The 20,015-nt window shown below is 41.9% G+C and overlaps 1 protein-coding gene across 1 annotated transcript in view; it reads right to left on the reverse strand.

Annotated features, from left to right (window-relative positions):
- chn2 (chimerin 2) overlaps positions 1-20,015 on the reverse strand; it is a 336,658-nt gene that overhangs the window by 148,894 nt on the left and 167,749 nt on the right. Inside the window, exons 4-5 of the mRNA XM_078239728.1 lie at positions 17,482-17,513; positions 4,778-4,891 (exon numbers count right to left, since the gene is read on the reverse strand). Of these exons, the coding sequence (XP_078095854.1) occupies positions 4,778-4,891; positions 17,482-17,513 (146 nt within the window). The remainder of the gene's footprint in view (positions 1-4,777; positions 4,892-17,481; positions 17,514-20,015) is intronic.

The following is a 20,015-nucleotide window of genomic DNA, read 5'->3' on the forward strand; positions in this document are numbered from 1 at the left end:
TGCTGAAGCTTAGAGTTAATAATGTTTCATGGATGTGCAGGTTTGGGCTGCTACAGCTCTCCTAAGTCCATTCCACTTAGCAGAGCAGTAGTGCCACCTTTTATGATACAGGATGCTCTTACTGTGAAAAAGATGTCGTCCAGATGGTCTGTTCAGTGATTACTGCTATCAGTGCATTTATTTATAGATATATCCATAAGTTTGTGACGAGAAGGCAACTAATTGATGCAAGTCCATCTTGGCAGGTAGGTCCTTCAAGACTTGTTCATTTCGGTCAATGAAAGCATAACCAAGCCACTCCTCCTGCTGGCACTGAGCGACCCAAACCAGAGTATCTCCAGAATGTCACCAGAATGTCACCAGACTAGTGATCTAGAGGCCCAGGCCACTGTTTTGGGGACACGAGTTTAAATCCCACCATGACAGCGAGTGAAATTTAATTACAGTTGATAAATCTGGAATTTCAAAAAAAGCCAGCCTTGGTAATGACCATGAAACCATTGTCGAATGTCGCAAAACCTAATTTGGTTCACTAGCATCCTTTAAGAAAGGAAATCTGCCCTTCTTACTTGGTCTGGCCTACATATGAAACTAGACAATGTGGTTGACTCTTAAATGCCCTCTGAAATGGCCCAGCATGCCACTCAGTTGTATCAAACCACTACAGAGTCTACAAAAAGGAATGAAACTGGATGGGTCACTCATCATTGACAAAGGCACCAGAAACGACAATGGCAAAAACCAGCCTTATCGATCCTGGAGAATCCTCCTAACTAATACATGAGGGTCTGTGCCAAAATTGGGAGAGCTCTCCCACAGAGACATAACCACAGCCTGACATACTCATGGAATCTTACCTTACAGCCAATCTCCTAGACACCACCATCATCGGTTTGTCCTGTCCCACCACAGGACAGACCCAGCAGAGTTGGCAGTATTGTGGTATACAGTGGGGAGGGAGTTGCCTTGGGAGTTCTGAATAGCGACTTTGGACTGCATGAAATCTCATGGCATCAGATCAAACGTGGGCAAGGAAACCTACTGCAGGTTTCCACCTACTGTCTTCACACTGAGAATATCCTCCAATGTGTTGTGTGGTGCTATCACTGTGCTAAATAGGATAGATTTCAAACAGATCTAGCAAGTCAAAACTGGGAATCCATGAGGCACTCTGGACCATCAGCAGCAGCAAAACTGTATGTAACCACAATCCATTACCATTAAACTGGGGCGTCAACCCTGATTCAATGAAGAGTGCAGGAGGGCATGCCAAGAGCAGCACCAAAAATACCTAAAGATGAGTGTCAACTGGGGGAAGCCACTGCTTGCATGTCAAATAACAGAAGGCAGATGAAGCTAAGCAATTCCACAACCAATGGATCAGATCTAGGCTCTGCAGTCCTGTCAGATCCAGACGTGAATAGTGGTGCACAAGTAAACAACCAACTGGAGCAAGAAATAACACAAATATCCCCATTCTCAATGTTGGGAGAGTCCAGCACATCAGATCTGAGGCATTTGCAACAATCTTCAGCCAGAAGTGCCGAGTGGACGATCCATTTTGGCCTTCTCCTGGGGTCCCCAGCATCACAGATGCCAGTCTTCAGCCAACTCTAATTACTGCATGTGATATCAATTAACAGTTGAAGGCATTGGATACTGCAAAGGCAATGGGGTCTTGACAATATTCCGGTAATAGTACTGATAGTGTGCTCCAGAACTAGCTGCACCCTTAGCCAAGCTGTTCCAGTACAGCTAAAACACTGACATCTATCGAGCAGTTTGGAAATCTATGTCCTGTCCACAAAAGCAGGACAAATCCAACCCGGCCAATTACTGCCCATCAGTCTACTGTTGATCATGAGGTATGGAAGGGGTCATCGACAGTGCCATCAAACTGCACTTAATCAGCAATAACCTGCTGCAGCAATAACCTGCTGACTGATGATCAATTAAGATTTTGCCAGGGTCACTCAGCTCCAAACATGGACAAAAGAGATGATCTCATGTGGTGAGGTAAAAGTGACTACCCTTGACATTAAGGCAGCAGTTGACAAAGTGTTGCATCAAGGAGCCTAAGCCATGAGAATCTGGGGCGATCTCTCCACTGGTTGGAGTCATACCTAGCACAAAGGTAGATAACTGTGGTTTTTGGAGACCAATCATCTAAGCCCCTGCACATTGTTGCAGGATTTTCTCAGTATAGCGTCTTGGGCTCAATCACCTTCAGCTGCTTCATCAATTACCTTCCCTCCATTAAAAGGTCAGAAATGGGGATGTATGTGATGATTGTACAATGTTTAGTTTTTGCAACTTCTCAGAAAATTAAGCAGTCCATGCCCACATTCAACAACACCTGGACAACATTCAGGGTAAACTGATAAGTGGCAAGTAATATTCATGCTAAACAAGTGCCATATAATGACTGTAGGAGGGAGTCTTACTGATCTCCACTTGACATTCCAACCAGAAAGCTAACTGAACCTGCAGCATAAATACAATGGCTACAAGAAAAGGTCTCGAGCTGGATATTCTGCAGCGAATAACCTACCTTTGCACTCTCCAAAGTTTTCCACAATCTGCAAGGCACAAGTCAGGATTGTGATGGAATACTCTCCACTTGTTAGAGCTGTACTCATCCAGACAACACTAAACAAGCTCAATACCATCCAAGATTATGTTGGCCTTCCCTGTGACACCCATATCCTATGAACAAATACAGGAAATAAAAGAATTTTCCCCAGTATTACAAGGTGGTGTTAAATATGAGCGAGTACTGGTTTGTTAGTTGATAGGGAATGGTCACTTGAAGCCAGAAGAATCCTTAGGGTCCAAGGTCAGTACTGTATATTTCCAAGACATGGTTATTATATAATATAACCCTGTTCCCTCACTGCAAATGAGTGCATCCTAGATAGGACATATCCAGGAGCATTCATGGAAGAGTCTGGCATTTGAATACAACTATGTCAACTATTGCTGGACTAGTCATGGGAAAGCTCTCCCAACTTGGACAGCAGTCTGCAGGCATTATCGAGGAAGCCTTTTTCTGGTCCACTGTACTGAGATTGTCAGAGTCTGATACATGTATAATCAGCAAAAGACCTCTTCAATTCTTTCAATATTCTGCTCTGTAACAGGCATTTTTCAACAAACTGCCTTGCCCTATCACTTCAGCAGGTATTAAAAATGAATTACATACAGTGTGGGATAGAATAACATGCAAATCAGACTGGGTAAGAGTTACTATTAAATCAGTTAGGTTTTTCCAATAAAATGGAAACTTCAATGACAATTTCATCCTGTTGTTATGTCATACATTGCCAAATTTATTGAATTCAATTTACAACTTTACATTGTTGGATCTATACATATGAATGCTGGAATACCAGTACAGTAATATAGCCACATTTATTAGTTTATTTCCTTTTGTCAGACACTGGCATAAACATAACCAAGACAAATGGATAGAATACAAGTATCAACAAATCCTGGCTGTGATAATATCATAAAATGAGCAAAACTGAAAGTTTTAGTGCCTTGGTGTACAATCCTAATGTTATTAATTGGCGAGGAGTTGCTCAAAATTAGGTATACACCATAGGTCTATTTTATCATTCCTATAATAACGAATTCCTATACCTTGGCATTGTAGCCGTCTCCATTTATCAAACTCCCAATCTCTCCACCCAATATATTTATTTAATGGTTTCTTGGGCCCTACCTCCTCATTCCTAAATAATGGCACTGCCGCCCTAATCATCTCCATTGACTCATTGGCATCCCCATTATCCTCACTAACATCAGCAGACTGCTGTCCAAGTTGGGAGAGCTTTCCCATGACTAGTCCAGCAATAGTTGACATAGTTGTATTCAAATAGGTCTATCACATTGCTGCACTACCTTTGATTTTGCAAGACTTCGAGACCACAACCTGATCAAGGTATAGACAGACAAGTTTGAGTATTCTGCAATTCAGCTTAAATTACAAAAAGCATAGCTTACTTTTTGTGTACAGTCTATATGTGATCTTGTGCCTCTACTGGGATTTACTGTTGTCCAGATTTGTACACAAGAACGGAGCCATGGTGGCACAAGAGGTCATGATATGGAGATGCCGGCGTTGGACTGGGGTAAACACAGTAAGAAGTTTAACAACACCAGGTTAAAGTCCAACAGGTTTATTTGGTAGCAAAAGCCACACAAGCTTTCGGAGCCTTAAGCCTCACCTGAAGAAGGGGCTTAAGGCTCCGAAAGCTTGTGTGGCTTTTGCTACCAAATAAACCTGTTGGACTTTAACCTGGTGTTGTTAAACTTCTTACGGCACAAACATAGAAACATAGAAACATAGAAACCCTACAGTGCAGAAGGAGGCCATTCGGCCCATCGAGTCTGCACCGACCACAATCCCACCCAGGCCCTCCCCCCACATATTTTACCCACAAATCCCTCTAACCGACGCATCCCAGGACTCTAAGGGACAATTTTTTTTTTTAACCTGGCCAATCAACCTAACAAGAGGTGCCATTGGAAGTATGTGCAAATGTGAACAGGACAGGCAAGGGTAAAACACACAAAACTTATATAGTCGGTATTTATAGCAGCCATAGCTCAACCCCAGGGATTAGTCCAAGATATAAATATCTTTCTATCTTTCTTACTATAGATGAAGAAATCCAAAAAAGATAACAAACAATATTGGTCATTTTTGTTTTAAGAAAATAGGAAAGTTCAACATAGTTTATTCAGTTCATTGACATAAGGAACAGACACTGACCTCAGAGCCAACGTGTTACTACCAGGCTGACGTTGGCTCTCTCTGATGAGATACGCTCCCTCAACTCCACCAAGTAGCTCATCAGCCTGCTCACGAGATATCATCCCGTGGAACCTGAGAGGAGAATACACTTAAGTTTAAAAAACCATCAGCAAGATTACCTTCAGTTTTCAATACAGACTGCAAGACTATGTTGTCATCAAATTATATACAGTTCCAGTTAATCTCCTATGTGACAGTATTATTATAAAAATGCTTTAGGCCTGAGCACAAAGAGTTTAAACGAGAATCAACAAACTACCAGCAACATTTCAAACAAAAATATCAAATTTTATACTTAAAAATCAGAGAAATAACCATGAAATTGAGGTACCGCCAAACAGGTTGAAACAAAATGGTTTTATTGTAGCTGTATTGATAACCCGTGCTAAGAAATTTTTGCCAATAAAATCTCCAAAATGAATGGCTATGGGTTAACCGAGTTACCAAAACCATAGGTTGCCATGTGATGACATGAGTAACTTGGTAATTATACAACTCATTTCACTTTGTGATTATGTTTGCAAAATTAGAAGGAATGTTGCTGAATAGCTTGTCATAAAGACAATGATCGTTGAGATTTTTTTCAAAGACTTTATTAAATTATCATAGCACATCTACAAATTACAAAGTTGCATATCCTTTGGAAGTAACTTTTTAGTCCATTTAGATCAGTTTTGCAGATTGTAATTTTATTGATTTTTCATAAGGTGAAATAGAGCACACCAAAGCATTGTCAATAAAGATAATTTGATCTATGATCTACATCTTGGACCGTATTGATAGGATACATCTTTTTATGTGATTAATTAAATGTTTAATTGTTTAGATTTTTTAAATAGTTACAGAATTACAACAGGCCCCATCTCAAACTGCCCATATTTATACCAAATACAGGGTATTCTTCAAACCTGGTTTATTGTCAACTAATTAGTAGCCTCAGTGATGGTTATATGAAATAATGAAGGAAAATGTCTAGGGGAGAGTGCGAACAGCCGACCCTGGGACAAGTAGTCAGCAGCACCTCGAGGAGAGTGCAAGTGGAGGACCTTGGGACAGACAGTCAGCAGCACCTAGAGGAGAGTGCAGAAGGAGGACACTTCGCCAGGCAGTCAGCAGCACCTAGAGGAGAGTGCAGAAGGAGGACACTGAGCCAGGCAGTCAGCAGCACCTAGAAGAGAGTGCAAGCGGAGGACCTTGGGACAGGTAGTCAGCAGCACCTCGAGGAGAGTGCAAGTGGAGGACCTTGGGACAGACAGTCAGCAGCACCTAGAGGAGAGTGCAGAAGGAGGACACTTCGCCAGGCAGTCAGCAGCACCTAGAGGAGAGTGCAAGCGGAGGACCTTGGGACAGGTAGTCAGCAGCACCTCGAGGAGAGTGCAAGCGGAGGACCTTGGGACAGGTAGTCAGCAGCACCTAGAGGAGAGTGCAAGCGGAGGACCTTGGGACAGGTAGTCAGCAGCACCTAGAGGAGAGTGCAAGCGGAGGACCTTGGGACAGGTAGTCAGCAGCACCTAGAGGAGAGTGCAAGCAGAGGACCTTGGGACAGGTAGTCAGCAGCACCTAGAGGAGAGTGCAGGAGGAGGACCCTGAGCCAGGCAGTCGGCACCTAAGATCACAAGAGCAACATACGTTCATTGATTGGTGAGAAACTACTGCAAAGGAGGGTCATTGAATAGCTGAGAATTAGAAAGACAATTATTTTTAAAAGAAGGGACTACTTATATTTAAGTAAGAAATACAAGCAATAGGGAGAAATAAAGTTAAGTTGAGGGCAGGTAAAATAAAGTTGCATAAGTCAATCAGAGGAAAATAAAGTTAATGTATGGAAAGTAAATTGAAGCTCTGGCAGGACAGCTCGGTCATGTGAAATATGTGTGAAATTGGGGATGCTCCTGGTATCCTCAATGACCACATGTGCAGGAAGTATCACCAACTGCAGAGCCTTGAGCTCCAGATTTCAGAGCTCGGGTGGTGACTGGAGTCACTGTGGTGCATCTGTACGGCTGAGAGCTACATGGATAGCATTTTCAGACAGGTGGTCACACCACAGCTTAGTAGCCTGGAGGCAGAAACAGAATGGGTGACTGACAGGCAGTGCAAGAAAACTAGACCCTGCTGTAGAGCAGGGTTGGGCAAAGAGCAAGCAAGCAGTAGTAATAGGGGACTCGCTAGTTAGAGGCATAGACATGCGTTTGAGACTCCAGGATGGTGTGTTGCCAGGGTCAAGGATGTCTCTGAGCGGTTGCCAGACATTCTTAAGGGGGAGAGTGAGCAGTCAGAGGTCGTTGTACATATTGGTACCAATGACATAGGTAGCAAAAGGGATGAGGGCCTGAAGTGTGAATATAGAGTTGGGCAGGAGGCTAAAGTGCAGGACTTCGAAGGTAGTAATTTCTGGACTACAGCTGGTGCCACGTGCTAGTGAGAATAGGAATAGGAAGATTAGGCAGGTGAATGTGTGGCTGGAGAGCTGGTGCAGGGGGCAAGGATTTAGATTTGTGAATCATTAGGATCTCTTCTGCGGCAGGGATGACTTGTTCAAGAGGGACAGGTTACACTTGAATTGGAGGGTGACTAATATACTGGCGGGGAGATTTGCTAGAACTACTCGGGAGGGTTTAAATTAGTTTGGCAGTTGGGTGGGACCCAAAGCAGTAGGGAGACAGAAGAGAAGGTTGACGACAGCACTGAAGTTAAAGAGAGCACATTAAATAGTAAAGGCAGTGTCAGTAGTCTTAGTACTAGACAGGTCAGGCAAAAGCAGGGCACAGAGCAAGGGAAGTCCAGATTAAACTGCATTTATTTCAATGAAAGAGGCCTGACAGGCAAGGCAGATGAACTCAGGGGTATGGAAAGGTACATGGGACTGGGATATTATAGCTATTACTGAAACATGGCTAAGGGAGGGACAGGACTGACAGCTCCATGTTCCAGGGTGCAGATGCTATAGGAAAGATAGAACAGGGGGTAAGAGAGGAGGGGGAGTTGTGTTTTTGATTAGGGAGAACATCACAACAGTACTGAGAGAGGATATTTCTAATGGTTTGCCCACTGAGTCTATATGGGTAGAACTGAGAAATAAGAAGGGGGAGATTATTTTGATAGGATTGTACTGTATGCCCCCAAATAGTCAGCGGGAAATTGAGGAGCAAATATGTAAGGAGATTACAGATAGCTCCAAGAAAAATAGGGTGGTAATAGGAGGGGACTTCAAATTTCCCAACATTGACTGGGACAGCTATAGTATTAGGGGTTTGGATGGAGAAAAATTTGTTGAGTGTATCCAGGAGGAATTTCTCATTCAGTATGTGGATGGCCCGACTAGAGAGGGGGCAAAACTTGACCTTTTCTTAGGAAATAAGGAAGGGCAGGTGACAGAAGTGTTAGTGAGGGATCACTTTGGGACCAGTAACCATATTACATTAGTTTTAAGAAATCTATGGAGAATGATAGGTCAGGCTCAAAAGTTAAAATTCTAAATTGGGGCAAGGCCAATTTTGATGGTATTGGGCAGGAACTTTCAAAGGTTGATTGGGGGAGTCTGTTGGCAGGCAGAAGGATGTCTGGTAAGTGAGAGGCTTTCAAAAGTGTGTTAACCAGGGTTCAGGGTAAGCACATTCCTTTTAGAGTGAAGGGCAAGGCTGGTAGAAGTAGGGAACCCTGGATGACTCGGGATATTGAGGCCCTGGTCAAGAAGGAGAAGGAGGCATTTTACATGCATAGGCAGCTGGGATCAAGTGGATCCCTTGAAGAGTACAAAGGGTGTAGGAGTAGAGTTAAGAGAGAAATCAGGAGGGCAAAAAGGGGACACGAGATTCCTTTGGCAGATAAGGCAAAGGAGAATCTAAAGAGCTTCTACAAATACATAAAGGGCAAAAGAGTAATTAGGGAAAGAGTAGGGCCTCTTAAGGATCAACAAGGTCATCTATGTGCGGATCCACAAGAGACTAAATTAATATTTCTCATTGGCATTTACTATTGAGAAAGGCATGGATGTTAGGGAACTTGGGGAAATAAATAGTGATGTTTTGAGGAGTGTACATATTACAGAGAAGGAGGTGCTGGAAATTTTAAACATATCAAGTTAGATAAATCCCCAGGATCTGATGAAGTGTATCCCAGGATGTTGTGGGAGGCTAGCGAGGAAATTGCAGGTCCCCTAGCAGAGATATTTGAATCATCAACAGTCACAGGTGAGGTGCCTGAAAACTGGTGGGTGGCAAATATTGTGCTTTTGTTTAAGAAGGGCTGCAGGGAAAAGCCTGGGAACTACAGGCCGGTAAGCCTAACATCTATGGTGGGTAAGTTGTTAGAAGGCATTCAGGCATTTAGAGGGGCAAAGACTGATTAGGGACAGTCAGCATGGTTTTGTGAGTGGAAAATCATGTCTCATGAATTTGCTTGAGTTTTTTGAAAGGGTAACCAAGAAGGTAGATAAGAACAGTGCAGTCGATGTTGTCCACATGGACTTTAGTAAGACATTTGACAAGGTTTGACATTTGACCTGCATGGTAAATTGTTGCATAAAGTTAAATCTCATTGGATGCAGGGTGAGGTAACCAATTGGATACAAAATTGGCTTGATGACAGAAGACAAAGGGTTGTTTTTCAAACTGGAGGCCTGTGACCAGCAGGGTGCCTCAGGTATCAGTGTTGGGTCCACTGTTATTTGTCATTTATATCAATGATTTTGATGAGAATTTAGGAGGTATGGTTAGTAAGTTTGCAGACGACACCAAGATTGGTGGTATAGTGGACGGCGAAGAAGGTTATCTAGAATTGCAACGGGATCTTGATCAAATGGGCCAGTGGGCTGATGAATGGCAGGTGGAGTTTAATTTAGATAAATGCGAGGTAATGCATTTTTGTAGATCGAACCAGGGCAGGACTTACACAGTTAATGGTAGAGTGTTGGGGAGAATTGTAGAACAAAGAGATCTAGAGGTACAAGTTCATAGCTCCTTGAAAGTGGAGTCACAGGTGGACAGAGTGGTGAAGAAAGCATTCGGCATGCTTGGTTTCATTGGTCAGAACATTGAATACAGGAGTTGGGACATCTTGTTGAAGTTGTACAAGACATTGTTACGGCCACACTTGGAATACTGTGTGCAATTCTGGTCACCCTATTATAGAAAGGATATTATTAAGCTAGAAAGAGTGCAGAAAAGATTTACTAGGATGCTACCGGGACTTGATGGTTTGAGTTATAAGGAGAGGCTGGATAGACTGGGATTTTTTTCCATGAGCGTAGGAGGCTGAGGGGTGATCTTATAGAGGTCTATAAAATAATGAAGGGCATGGATAAGATAGATAGTCAACATCTTTTCCCAAAGGTAGGGAAGTCTAAAACTAGAGGGCATAAGTTTAAGGTGACAGAGGAGAGATACTAAAGGGTCAAGAGGGGAAACTTTTTCACACAGAGGGTGGTGAGTGTCTGGAACGAGCTGCCAGAGGTACTAGTAGTGGGGGGTACAATGTTGTCTTTTAAAAAGCATTTAGACAGTTACATGGATAAGATGGGTATAGAGGAATATGGGCCAAACACAGGCAATTGGGACTAGCTTAATGTTAAAAACTGGGCGGCATAGACAAGTTGGGCCGAAGGGCCTGTTTCTGTGCTGTAAACCTCTATGATTCTGGACAGGTAGTGCAGGAGTGCTCTGGAGTCCCGCTCACCAATCAGGTTTCCGCCTTGGATACCAGTGAAGGCATTTTCGTCCCTAGGAGCAGTGCAGTCAGAGCCAAGTTTGTGCACCACAGACAGCTCTGCTGTACAGGAAGGGAGAAAGGAGAAGAGCTGTAGTGATAAAGGATTCATTAGTTTTGGGAACAGACAGGTGTTTCTGTGGCCATAGATATGACTCCAGGATAGTATGTTGCTTCCCTGGTGACAGGGTCAGGGGTGCCACAGAGCAGCTGCAGGACATTTTTCTGGGGAAAGGTGATCAGCCAGAGGTCCTGGTCCACTCTGGTATCAATAACCCAGCTAGGAAAGGAAAAGAGGTCCTGAAAGCAGACTTTAGGTAGCTAGGAAGGAGATTGAAAAACAGGATCACTAAAACAGTAATCTCAGATTTACTGTCAGTCCCACATGCTAGAAATTGGAGAATTAAACAACTAAACATGTGGCTGGAGGGAGGGCATCAGATTTCTGAGGCATTGGGACTAGTTCTGGGGAAGGTGGGACCTGTACAAGCCAGATGGTCTGCACCTGAACAGGACTGGGACAAAAGTCCTCACAGTGAGATTTGCTAGTCTTGTTGTGGGTGTGAGTGGGATTTTAACTAGATTGGCATGGGGGCGGGAACCTGAAGGCAAATTCAGAGCAGGGAATGTGACACGGAGAATTAATGCGTGACTCTGAAAGACAGAAGCAGCACAGGTAAAAAGGTGTACAGTTCTGATACATACATACATCAGAGTAAATAAAGCCAATGAGCTGAGGACACAGAAAGACACACGGCAGCATGATGTCATCGCCATAACAGAAATTGGCTTATAGACGGGCAAGAATGGCAGCTCAACATCCCTGGATATGGATGGAGGGGGAGGTATAAAAGGTGGGGGTATTCCATTATTATTGGTTAAAGAATCAATTATAGCTTTGAGGATGATATACTAGGCGAAGCATCAAATTAGGCCGTATGAGTTGAGTTCAGAAATTAAAAGAGGCAACTACACTGCTAGGCCTGCATTTTACACCCTCAAATGGTGGAAGGGCAAATATGTAGACATATTTCTGAAAGCAAAAACAATAGGGCAGTACTCATTGGGGATTACCCTAATATCAATTGGGATATGAACAGTGTTACGGGCACAGAGGGCACAACATTATTGAACTGTATTCAAGAGAACTTTTTTAGCCGGCATGTAACAAGCCCAACAAGAGGAGCACAATTCTAGGGAATTAGGAATTGGGATTCACAGTCTTAGGAAATGAAGCTGAGCAAATGTGCAGGATTGGCCATGCTAAATTGCCCCTTAGTGTCCCAAGATGTGTGGGTTGGGGTCATTAGCGGGGTAAATACCTAGGGTTACGTGAAAGGGCCTGGGTGGGATCCTCTGTTGGAGAGTTGGTGCAGGCCCGATGGGCTGAATGGCCTCCTTCTGCACTGTAGGAATTCTATGATTCTATAAATAGATAAAGTAGCAATGGGGACCATTTTGGAGTCAGTGACTATAATATAGTCAGATTTAGCATCATTTTGGAAAAGGACAAAGGTAATTAAGGAGTAAAAGCTCTAAATTGGGAGAAGCTGAGAGTTGAGTTGGCAGGAGTGGACTCAGTACCGCTATTAAAGGGGAAAATGGTGTTAAATCAGTCGGAATCATTCAAAGGTAAGATTCTATGTTTGGGCACAATGTAGTGCCGCGAGCAGATCTAGAGCTCCCTGGTTATCCAGATGCATAGAGGCCAGAAGAAAGCAGAAAAAGAAAATTTATGACAGCAACAGCAAACTTACTACTGTAAAAAGCCTAGAGGAGTATGAAAAGTGGAAAGGGCTGAAGTAAATTAGGAAAGCAAAGAGAGAATATGAAAGAATATTGGCAGGTGGGCTACTGTGGAACGTATATCTTAACGAGTGCCTGATCTGTGGAAAGGTAACATTGTGGTTCTTCCTAACTCTACAGAAGTTGGGTACTTAAAGTACTAAGCGTTTGAAATGGGAAGAATAGAAGAAAGAGAATGATTTTTTAAAAAGAGTCTCAAACTCACATCAATGTTACTGATTATTACATTCTACTTTGTAAAGCTAACTGTCTTTGTAACTTTGTCTGAAAGAAGTTGAATTTAACAAGGATACAAGACCCTGAGGGGTCTTGACATAGAGAGAATGTTTCAGCTTGCAAGAGAAAGGAGTCACTATTTTAAAATAGGGGGTCACCCATTTAGGACAGAGATGAAGATAAATCTTTTCTCCGAGTCTTTGGAACTCCCTTCCTCAAAAGACAACAGAAACAGAGTCCTGAAATATTTTTAAGACAGAGGTAGGGTGAAAGGTTATCAGGGCTAGGCGGGAATGTGGAGTTGAGGTTGAAATCAGACCAGCCATGAACTTATTGAACAGGCTCGAAGGGCCGAGTGTCCTACTTCCGCTCCTAATTCCTAAGTTTGTTTGTAACTCCTGTTAGCTGATGCCTACACAGGCCTTTACAATAGACATTTACCGACAACAAATTTGATTATTCTGCGATTTATTTTAATTTAATAATCATTTTAATTTAAATGTTATGCTGTAATAAGTGGCCAGTCACCACTGGACGTCATGTTGTGGTAACAAATTCACAACACGTTTACATTAAATATCTTAATCCAGTCACATTACGGCAGTTATGTACTAAGAGTGTTGATCGCGGAGACGATTGCAAAGAAAATAAAACACGCAGGTGGTGGATGCTCAAAGACCTGCATTTGAAGGGGAAATTCAGACAGCAGATTGAGAGTGTACTAAGAGAAATAGAAGAAATTATGACAGACACCGTGGACGACAGATGGAACTCAGTGGCAGATACATTGGCTGGAATTCATCATCCGTTCACACCCCAGCGCCGCTGCCAGAGAGGACAGAGAATTTGGCACTCAGCCAAATCTCCGTTCTCTGCAGCGGGACGGGAGAATCCCGCTGACATGAACAGCCGGAGAATCTCGCCCATTGAATCACGGAATTATAGAATGGTTACAGAACTGATCAGGAAAACTGGTGAAGAAGTGTGAAAGATCATCAGGGAGGAGAAAGGCTGGAAAATAAACTTAGCATTTGAATGAAAACACACTGTGCATCATAAAAAAGGAACTGTTCCTCCTACCAGTACTATGTCCAAATAGGGTATTGGAGACCATGGACTTCCATTGGACTGATTCATGATTATGCTTGACAAAGTGTTGCAGTAGTTTGCCATTGTCTTCTGCAATATGGTTGACCAGGAAATTCTCCTGCTCTTACCATTTGCTATCAGGCGTATTTGACAGATTTACATGCTGATAATCAAGCTGTTCGGTCATGTTATGAACACACCTTCCATGGCCATCAAATTCTGAACTAACACATGAACCCAGAGCTTCTAATCCACAGGTAGGGTCACTACCACTGTGTGAAAAGATCTCTCCAAGAACTCTTAAAGAAGTGGAAACAGTCAGGACTGAAAGAAGATAAAGAAATACAAAGAACGTAATCATTAGAGAAAGATTCCTGGCCATGGAATAAACATTTTAAAGTCTGGATACCAAAGATGGACAAAAGGTTCTCTTCAGTTGCTAGAGATAGGTTAACAAAAGATGTGGGAAATATATATACAATCAAGGATGCAGTTGGAGTAACCTTAGTAAAGAAAGGTGAAATCAAAGAAAGGTGGGGAAATATTTTAACTGCCTTATGAGTGAAGAAAAGCTGAGAACAAAGACAGAAGAGGTAGCTGCAAATAAAAGAATGACAGCTTGCATCAATTTGGAAGAAATCAGAATAGCTTTGAAAAGAATGAAAAATAACAAAGCAGTAGAGTCATAGAAGTAGACAGCACAGAAAAAGGCCCTTTGGCCCATCGAATTTATGCCGGTCCATAAGACCAGACAAGATACCAGTGAAAGTGTGGAGCTGTGAAAGTGAATATGGGATCCAGGTCCTGAACAAGCTACTCAAACTGTTATGATAAAAAAGCAAATCCAAGGGTGCGGAGGCAAAGCATTTTGGTACCAATATTCAAAGGAAAGGGAGACACTTAAAATTGCAAAACCTACCAAGGAATTAAATGCCTACTACATACCTTCATGATATAGGAGAAAGTCCTGGACCAGAGACAGAGAAAAATAGCAGAAATCATGAAAGTCAGTTTGGATTCAAATCCCAGAAGGAGCACCACTGATGCCATTTTATTTTGAGAGAAGTGATAGAGAAGTATCAGGAAGGCCAACGCAACATGTGGAATGTTTTCATCGATCTAGAGAAGGCTTATGACTGGGTGCCTTGTGCAGAGACACTGGGGGATGATGTCTGAAGTTGTACTAGAATTTGTGGAGTCCCCAAGAAATACATACAACTATTACAGGACATGTACAAGGCGTGCCAGCCTAGAGTAAGAAGCAGTGTGGGCTAAGTGAAAATTTCAAAGCTGAAGCTGTATTATAGAGATCGGCACCGAGACCATTTTTCTTCCTGACTGGCAGGATGAGCAAGCAAAACAAGAAATGCCACTGTCAATGATGTTTGAGGCACGGTGGCGCAGTGGTTAGCACTGCTGCCTCAGCATCAGAGACCTGGGTTCAATTCCAGCCTTGGGTCACAGTCTGTGTGGAATTTGCACATTCTCCCTGTGTCTGTGTGGGTTTCTTCCGGATGCTCCGGTTTCTTCCCACACTCCAAAAATGTGCACGTTAGGTTGATTGGCCATGCAAAATTGCCCCATAGTGTCAGGGAGACTAGCAGGGTAAACACATTGGGTAACAGAGATAGGGCCTGAGTGGGGTTGTCGTTGTAGGTCTGATGGGCTGAATGGCCTCCTTTTGCGCTATAGGGATTCTATGATGATAAGATGACCAAGTCTCTGGAGAAAAGCACCAGAAAGCAGCAGCATGAAGATCAGTGGACCGAAAGCCCAATACACGGACTATCAGTTTGAGACTGAGGAAGAGTGAAGGTGTAAAGATTATGGCTGGAATCTTACCACCGTTCATGCATCCAGGATTTTCCCATCCCATCATAATGAACGGAGATTTGGATGGCCGCCTAAGTCTCTGACTTCGCTGCCATGGGAGCGGGGTCGAGAGCTTCAAGTTTTTAGACCTGGTCCCCCCCCATGCCCACACTATAGTTAGGAAAGCCCTCCAATGCCTCTAATTTCTCAGAAAACTAAGGAAATTTGGCATGTCAGCTATGACTCTCACCAACCTTTACAGATGCACCATAGAACGCATGCTTTCTGGTTCTATCACAGCTTGGTATGGTTCCTGCTCTGCCCAAGACCGCAAGAAACTACAAAAGGTCGTGAATGTAGCCCAATCCATCACACAAACCAGCCTCCCACCCATTTACTCTGTCTACATTTCCCGCTGCCTTGGCAAAGCAGCCAGCATAATTAAGGACCCCATGCACCCTGGACATTCTTCCATCTTCTTCCGTCGGGAAAAAGATACAAAAGTCTGAGGTCATATAACAACCGTCTCAAGTACAGCTTCTTCCCTGCCGCCACCAGACCTTTAATTGGACCTACCTTGCATTAAGTTGATCTTTCTCTACACCCCAGCTATAACTGTAAAACCACATTCTGCACTCTCTCATTTCCTTCTCTGTGAACAGTATGCTTGTTCTGTATAGCACGCAAGAAACAATACTTTTTCACTGTATGCTAATACACGTGACAATAATAAATCAAATCAAAATCAAATCAAATCAAATAAACGGCAGATAAGACCATGCCCTATGGGTGAAGACTTGAAAAGGTGAGTAGCTTCAGTAGTAGCAGAAGATAGAAGAATGGAAATAGAAATTAAACACCAGATTAGTCCAATTGGAGTTATTGGAAGAAATGCAGTTAAGTGTCATGTGATGGAAAAGTATGACTGAAACTGAGAGAAAGCTACAAGAAAGTTGTGAGATTGGGCTTGTTACATACTGCAGAAAGTCAGCCAATATCAAAAGAAAGAGGAACAATGACGGGTTACTGATGAGATGTGGATGCTAAGATAGATGTGCGGAGTAATGAGAAAGGGCAAAATCAGGAACCAGCACATCAGGGGTTAGTGAATATTGTTGAAGCATTGAAGAAAGTAACCTGGAAGAGATTGAAATGGTGTACTGTTGCAAAGAGAAAGAGGAAACATGGTTAAGCGAGTGATGGAGATGGGACAGCCAGAAAGGAGAAGTAGGGCAAGACGATATTGAAAGATGCAGTGATGAGCAGCTTAAATACATTAGCATTGGGAGAGAAATGGATGTCTGAAAGGAGGAGATGGAGAAGGGTGATCAATCAGTATTGTGGTGACCCCAAGTAAAATGGAAGAAGCCAAAAGGAGAAGATTGTAGTCATGCATCAACAAGATATTAACATTTCATTCGTGTTTTTGCAAATAATTTGGTAATACAAAGAAACTGGCAAACATGGTTTTCTGCAAAATGCAAATTTTTGAGAATTCTTCCATGCTGACATATAAAACAGTTTCTACAAATGCTCCTTAAAATCAATCAAGTGATTCCTGAGAACAGAGTATGAAAGATGCGATGTTCATGAAAAATAACAGCGAAAAACTGAAGATATTACAAAGTAATTTAAGGGGAATAATCAGATTTATTCATTTTTTAAAAATATATCTTTTTATATGGCAGCAATAGCAAAACCAGCATTGATTGTGTGACAATATTGTAATGCATTCTGCTACAATGTGATATGGAAATTATTTTTGGTTTGGCACGGTGTAAAATTGCTTTATGCAACACAATCTCAGTAAAAAAAAAGCAAGCTTTACATCATAACAAACCATTCATCATCAAACTGAAACACAATCCTGCATAAACCATGTAAATGTTGCATTCCGCTGCACAGCTGCTTCTTAAACATCAATCTGATCTAGTTTAGCTTCTATTCTTCCCAAAAGGTATTTCCTGCTTTTTTAAAAATTATTTACAAAACACAGAGGAAAATAAGAACAAAAAAGAAAATAGCTTACGTACTCTCTTCCATAGTACTTTGGCCTATTTTCAACCTGCAAAACAAAGAAAATTGTTACCAACATATACATATATTAGTCCTTGGAGAGAAATTGATCTAAAAGATAAATAAGGAAAGTGTCCAACGTACTACTACAGTGGTCATATTAGCATATGTGTTGCTAAATTGAAATTTCAAATAATGACGATTCAGACGTTATATAAGTTATGTTTACAACAACCTCAAAAATAAAACATTGTACACATCTTGTAACTGCATAACAAGTGGCAGTTGCAACTTTCAAAATACTTATTTTAATTAATATTAAGGAAGACTGCCCTGCTGTATGTATTTAATCTGAGCGAAGATATTGCATATTATATACTTCAAGCATAAGTCAAGTGTTAGAAAAATGCTAGGACCCACAATTTATTTTCAAACTAACTTTAATACTGATGAAGGGTCATTCTGACCTGAAACGTTGGCTCTATTCTCTCTCCACAGATGCTGTCAGATCTGCTGAGATTTTCCAGCATTTTCTGTTTTTGTAAATTTAATACTGCACTGGATTTATACTCTGTCCTGGTGTCAAATTTATAAAGTAATATGGTGAATTTTACATCTTTTTGATTTGATTTAGTATTGTCACATATATTAGCATACAGTGAAAAGTATTGTTTCCTCCGCACTGTACAGACAAAACATACCGTACATGGAGAAGGAAAGGAGAGAGTGCAGAATGTAGTGTTACAGTCATAGCCCTGTGAGAGAAAGTGACCTAGGCCATAACCTCTGATTTATTACTTTAAGCTTTCTTCCATTAAGATGTCCTTTAAAACGTATCCCTATGACCAACCTTTTTAGTCACCTGGCCAATGTCTCCTCCTTTGGCTGGGCATCGATTTTTGTTTAGTTGTGGCCCTATGAATCACCTTGTGACAGTTTAGGACATTAAAGGCACAATATAAATGCATGTTGTTGTTTGTGCAAAGCGCTTTGGAGTTACATAACAAGATGACATTTCTATGAAATGGCTCTGGGTTGAAAATGTTTTACCAAATTAATTAGTGCGCATTCACCTCAAACATCATTCATAGAATTATGAATTTTGTTACTAACTGCATTTTTTCCAATAGCTGGACTCTGTAAATTAGAAATAATTTGCATTTATAGAGCACTCTAACTTATTTTCCATGATGCCCAGAACATCAGAGATAAATTATTCTAAGTGTTCTGTGTGTAAATGCATACAATTCGTACACAGATAAAGCTCACAAACAGCAAATCAAATCCCGAACAAGTCAGTCTCTGAATTTGTTGAAAGAGGCGGTGGTAGAAAGCTCAGAAAAAGGAGCAAATGTATGAGAAGAAATAAAAATGGCAAACGGATTGCAATCTGGACCTAGAGGTGTCACATACTCTCCACTTGCCTGGATGAATGCAGCTCCAACACTCAAGAAGTTTGACACCATCCAGGGCAAAACAGCCCACTTGACTGGCTCCCCATCCACCACCTTAAACATTCACTCGCTCCACCACTAATGCACAGTGGTAGCAGTGTGTATCATCCATAAGATGCACTGCAACAACTCACCAAAGCTCCTTTGATAGCACCTTCCAGGCCTCTGACTTCTACCACTTAGAAGGACAAGGGCAGCAGATGCATTGGAATGCCACCACCTTCACTTGAACTTTCCCCTCCAAGCCACTCACCATCCTAACTTAGAAATATATTGCTGTTCCTTGACTGCCGCTCGGTCAAATCTGGCACACTCTCCCTAACAGCAATGTGGACGTACCTACACCACATGGAATGTTGTGGTTCAAGAAGACAGCTCACCACCACTTGCCCAAGGGCAAATATGGATGGACAATGAATGTTGGCCTAGCCAGTGACACCCACATCCCGTGAAAAAGATCCAGAAGAGAAAGGAGCCATTATCATTTTACTGGAAAGGAGATTCGAATGTGTCAGAACATATCAGTGTGATTTGACAGTTGGTATTACTAAATAACTTCACAATGGTGGGTGAAAAAACTTTTACATTCAAGGTTATTCAAAATTCAATAAATGAAAGGTTACCCGTTGGTTTAATGGATTTCAATACTGTAGGGTTATTGGAGGCCAATCTCTCCTACAGAAATAAAAAAGTCTTGACATACATTTCCCTTTGAGCTACCAAATTTCATTGATAAATATTGAAACTGAAATGTAATTATATGTTAGAACAACAATTCTAAAGTGTTCTCTGGATTTACTGCATTAGAAAGTCCAAGTGTAATGTTATGGAAAACCCACCAGGTGGCAACTGCCACAGAAATTTTCATCAAAAGATTTCAGATTATTAATGGTAGAGTGGATGACTACAGTTTATAACAGCAAAAACGGGATATCAAGATGATTATATTTCGCATGATTTGAATAACAGCCCTGAAGGATGTGTTTCTAATCTGACACATGAACTAAATTATAAAGATGTTTGTTACATGCAGAAATTTGTAATTGTATGACAGCTTTCATAGAAACCCTACAGTGCAGAAGGAGGCCATTCGGCCC

The sequence above is a fragment of the Mustelus asterias genome, chromosome 2, assembly GCF_964213995.1.
Source record: "Mustelus asterias chromosome 2, sMusAst1.hap1.1, whole genome shotgun sequence".
Classification (NCBI taxonomy): Eukaryota; Metazoa; Chordata; class Chondrichthyes; order Carcharhiniformes; family Triakidae; genus Mustelus; species Mustelus asterias.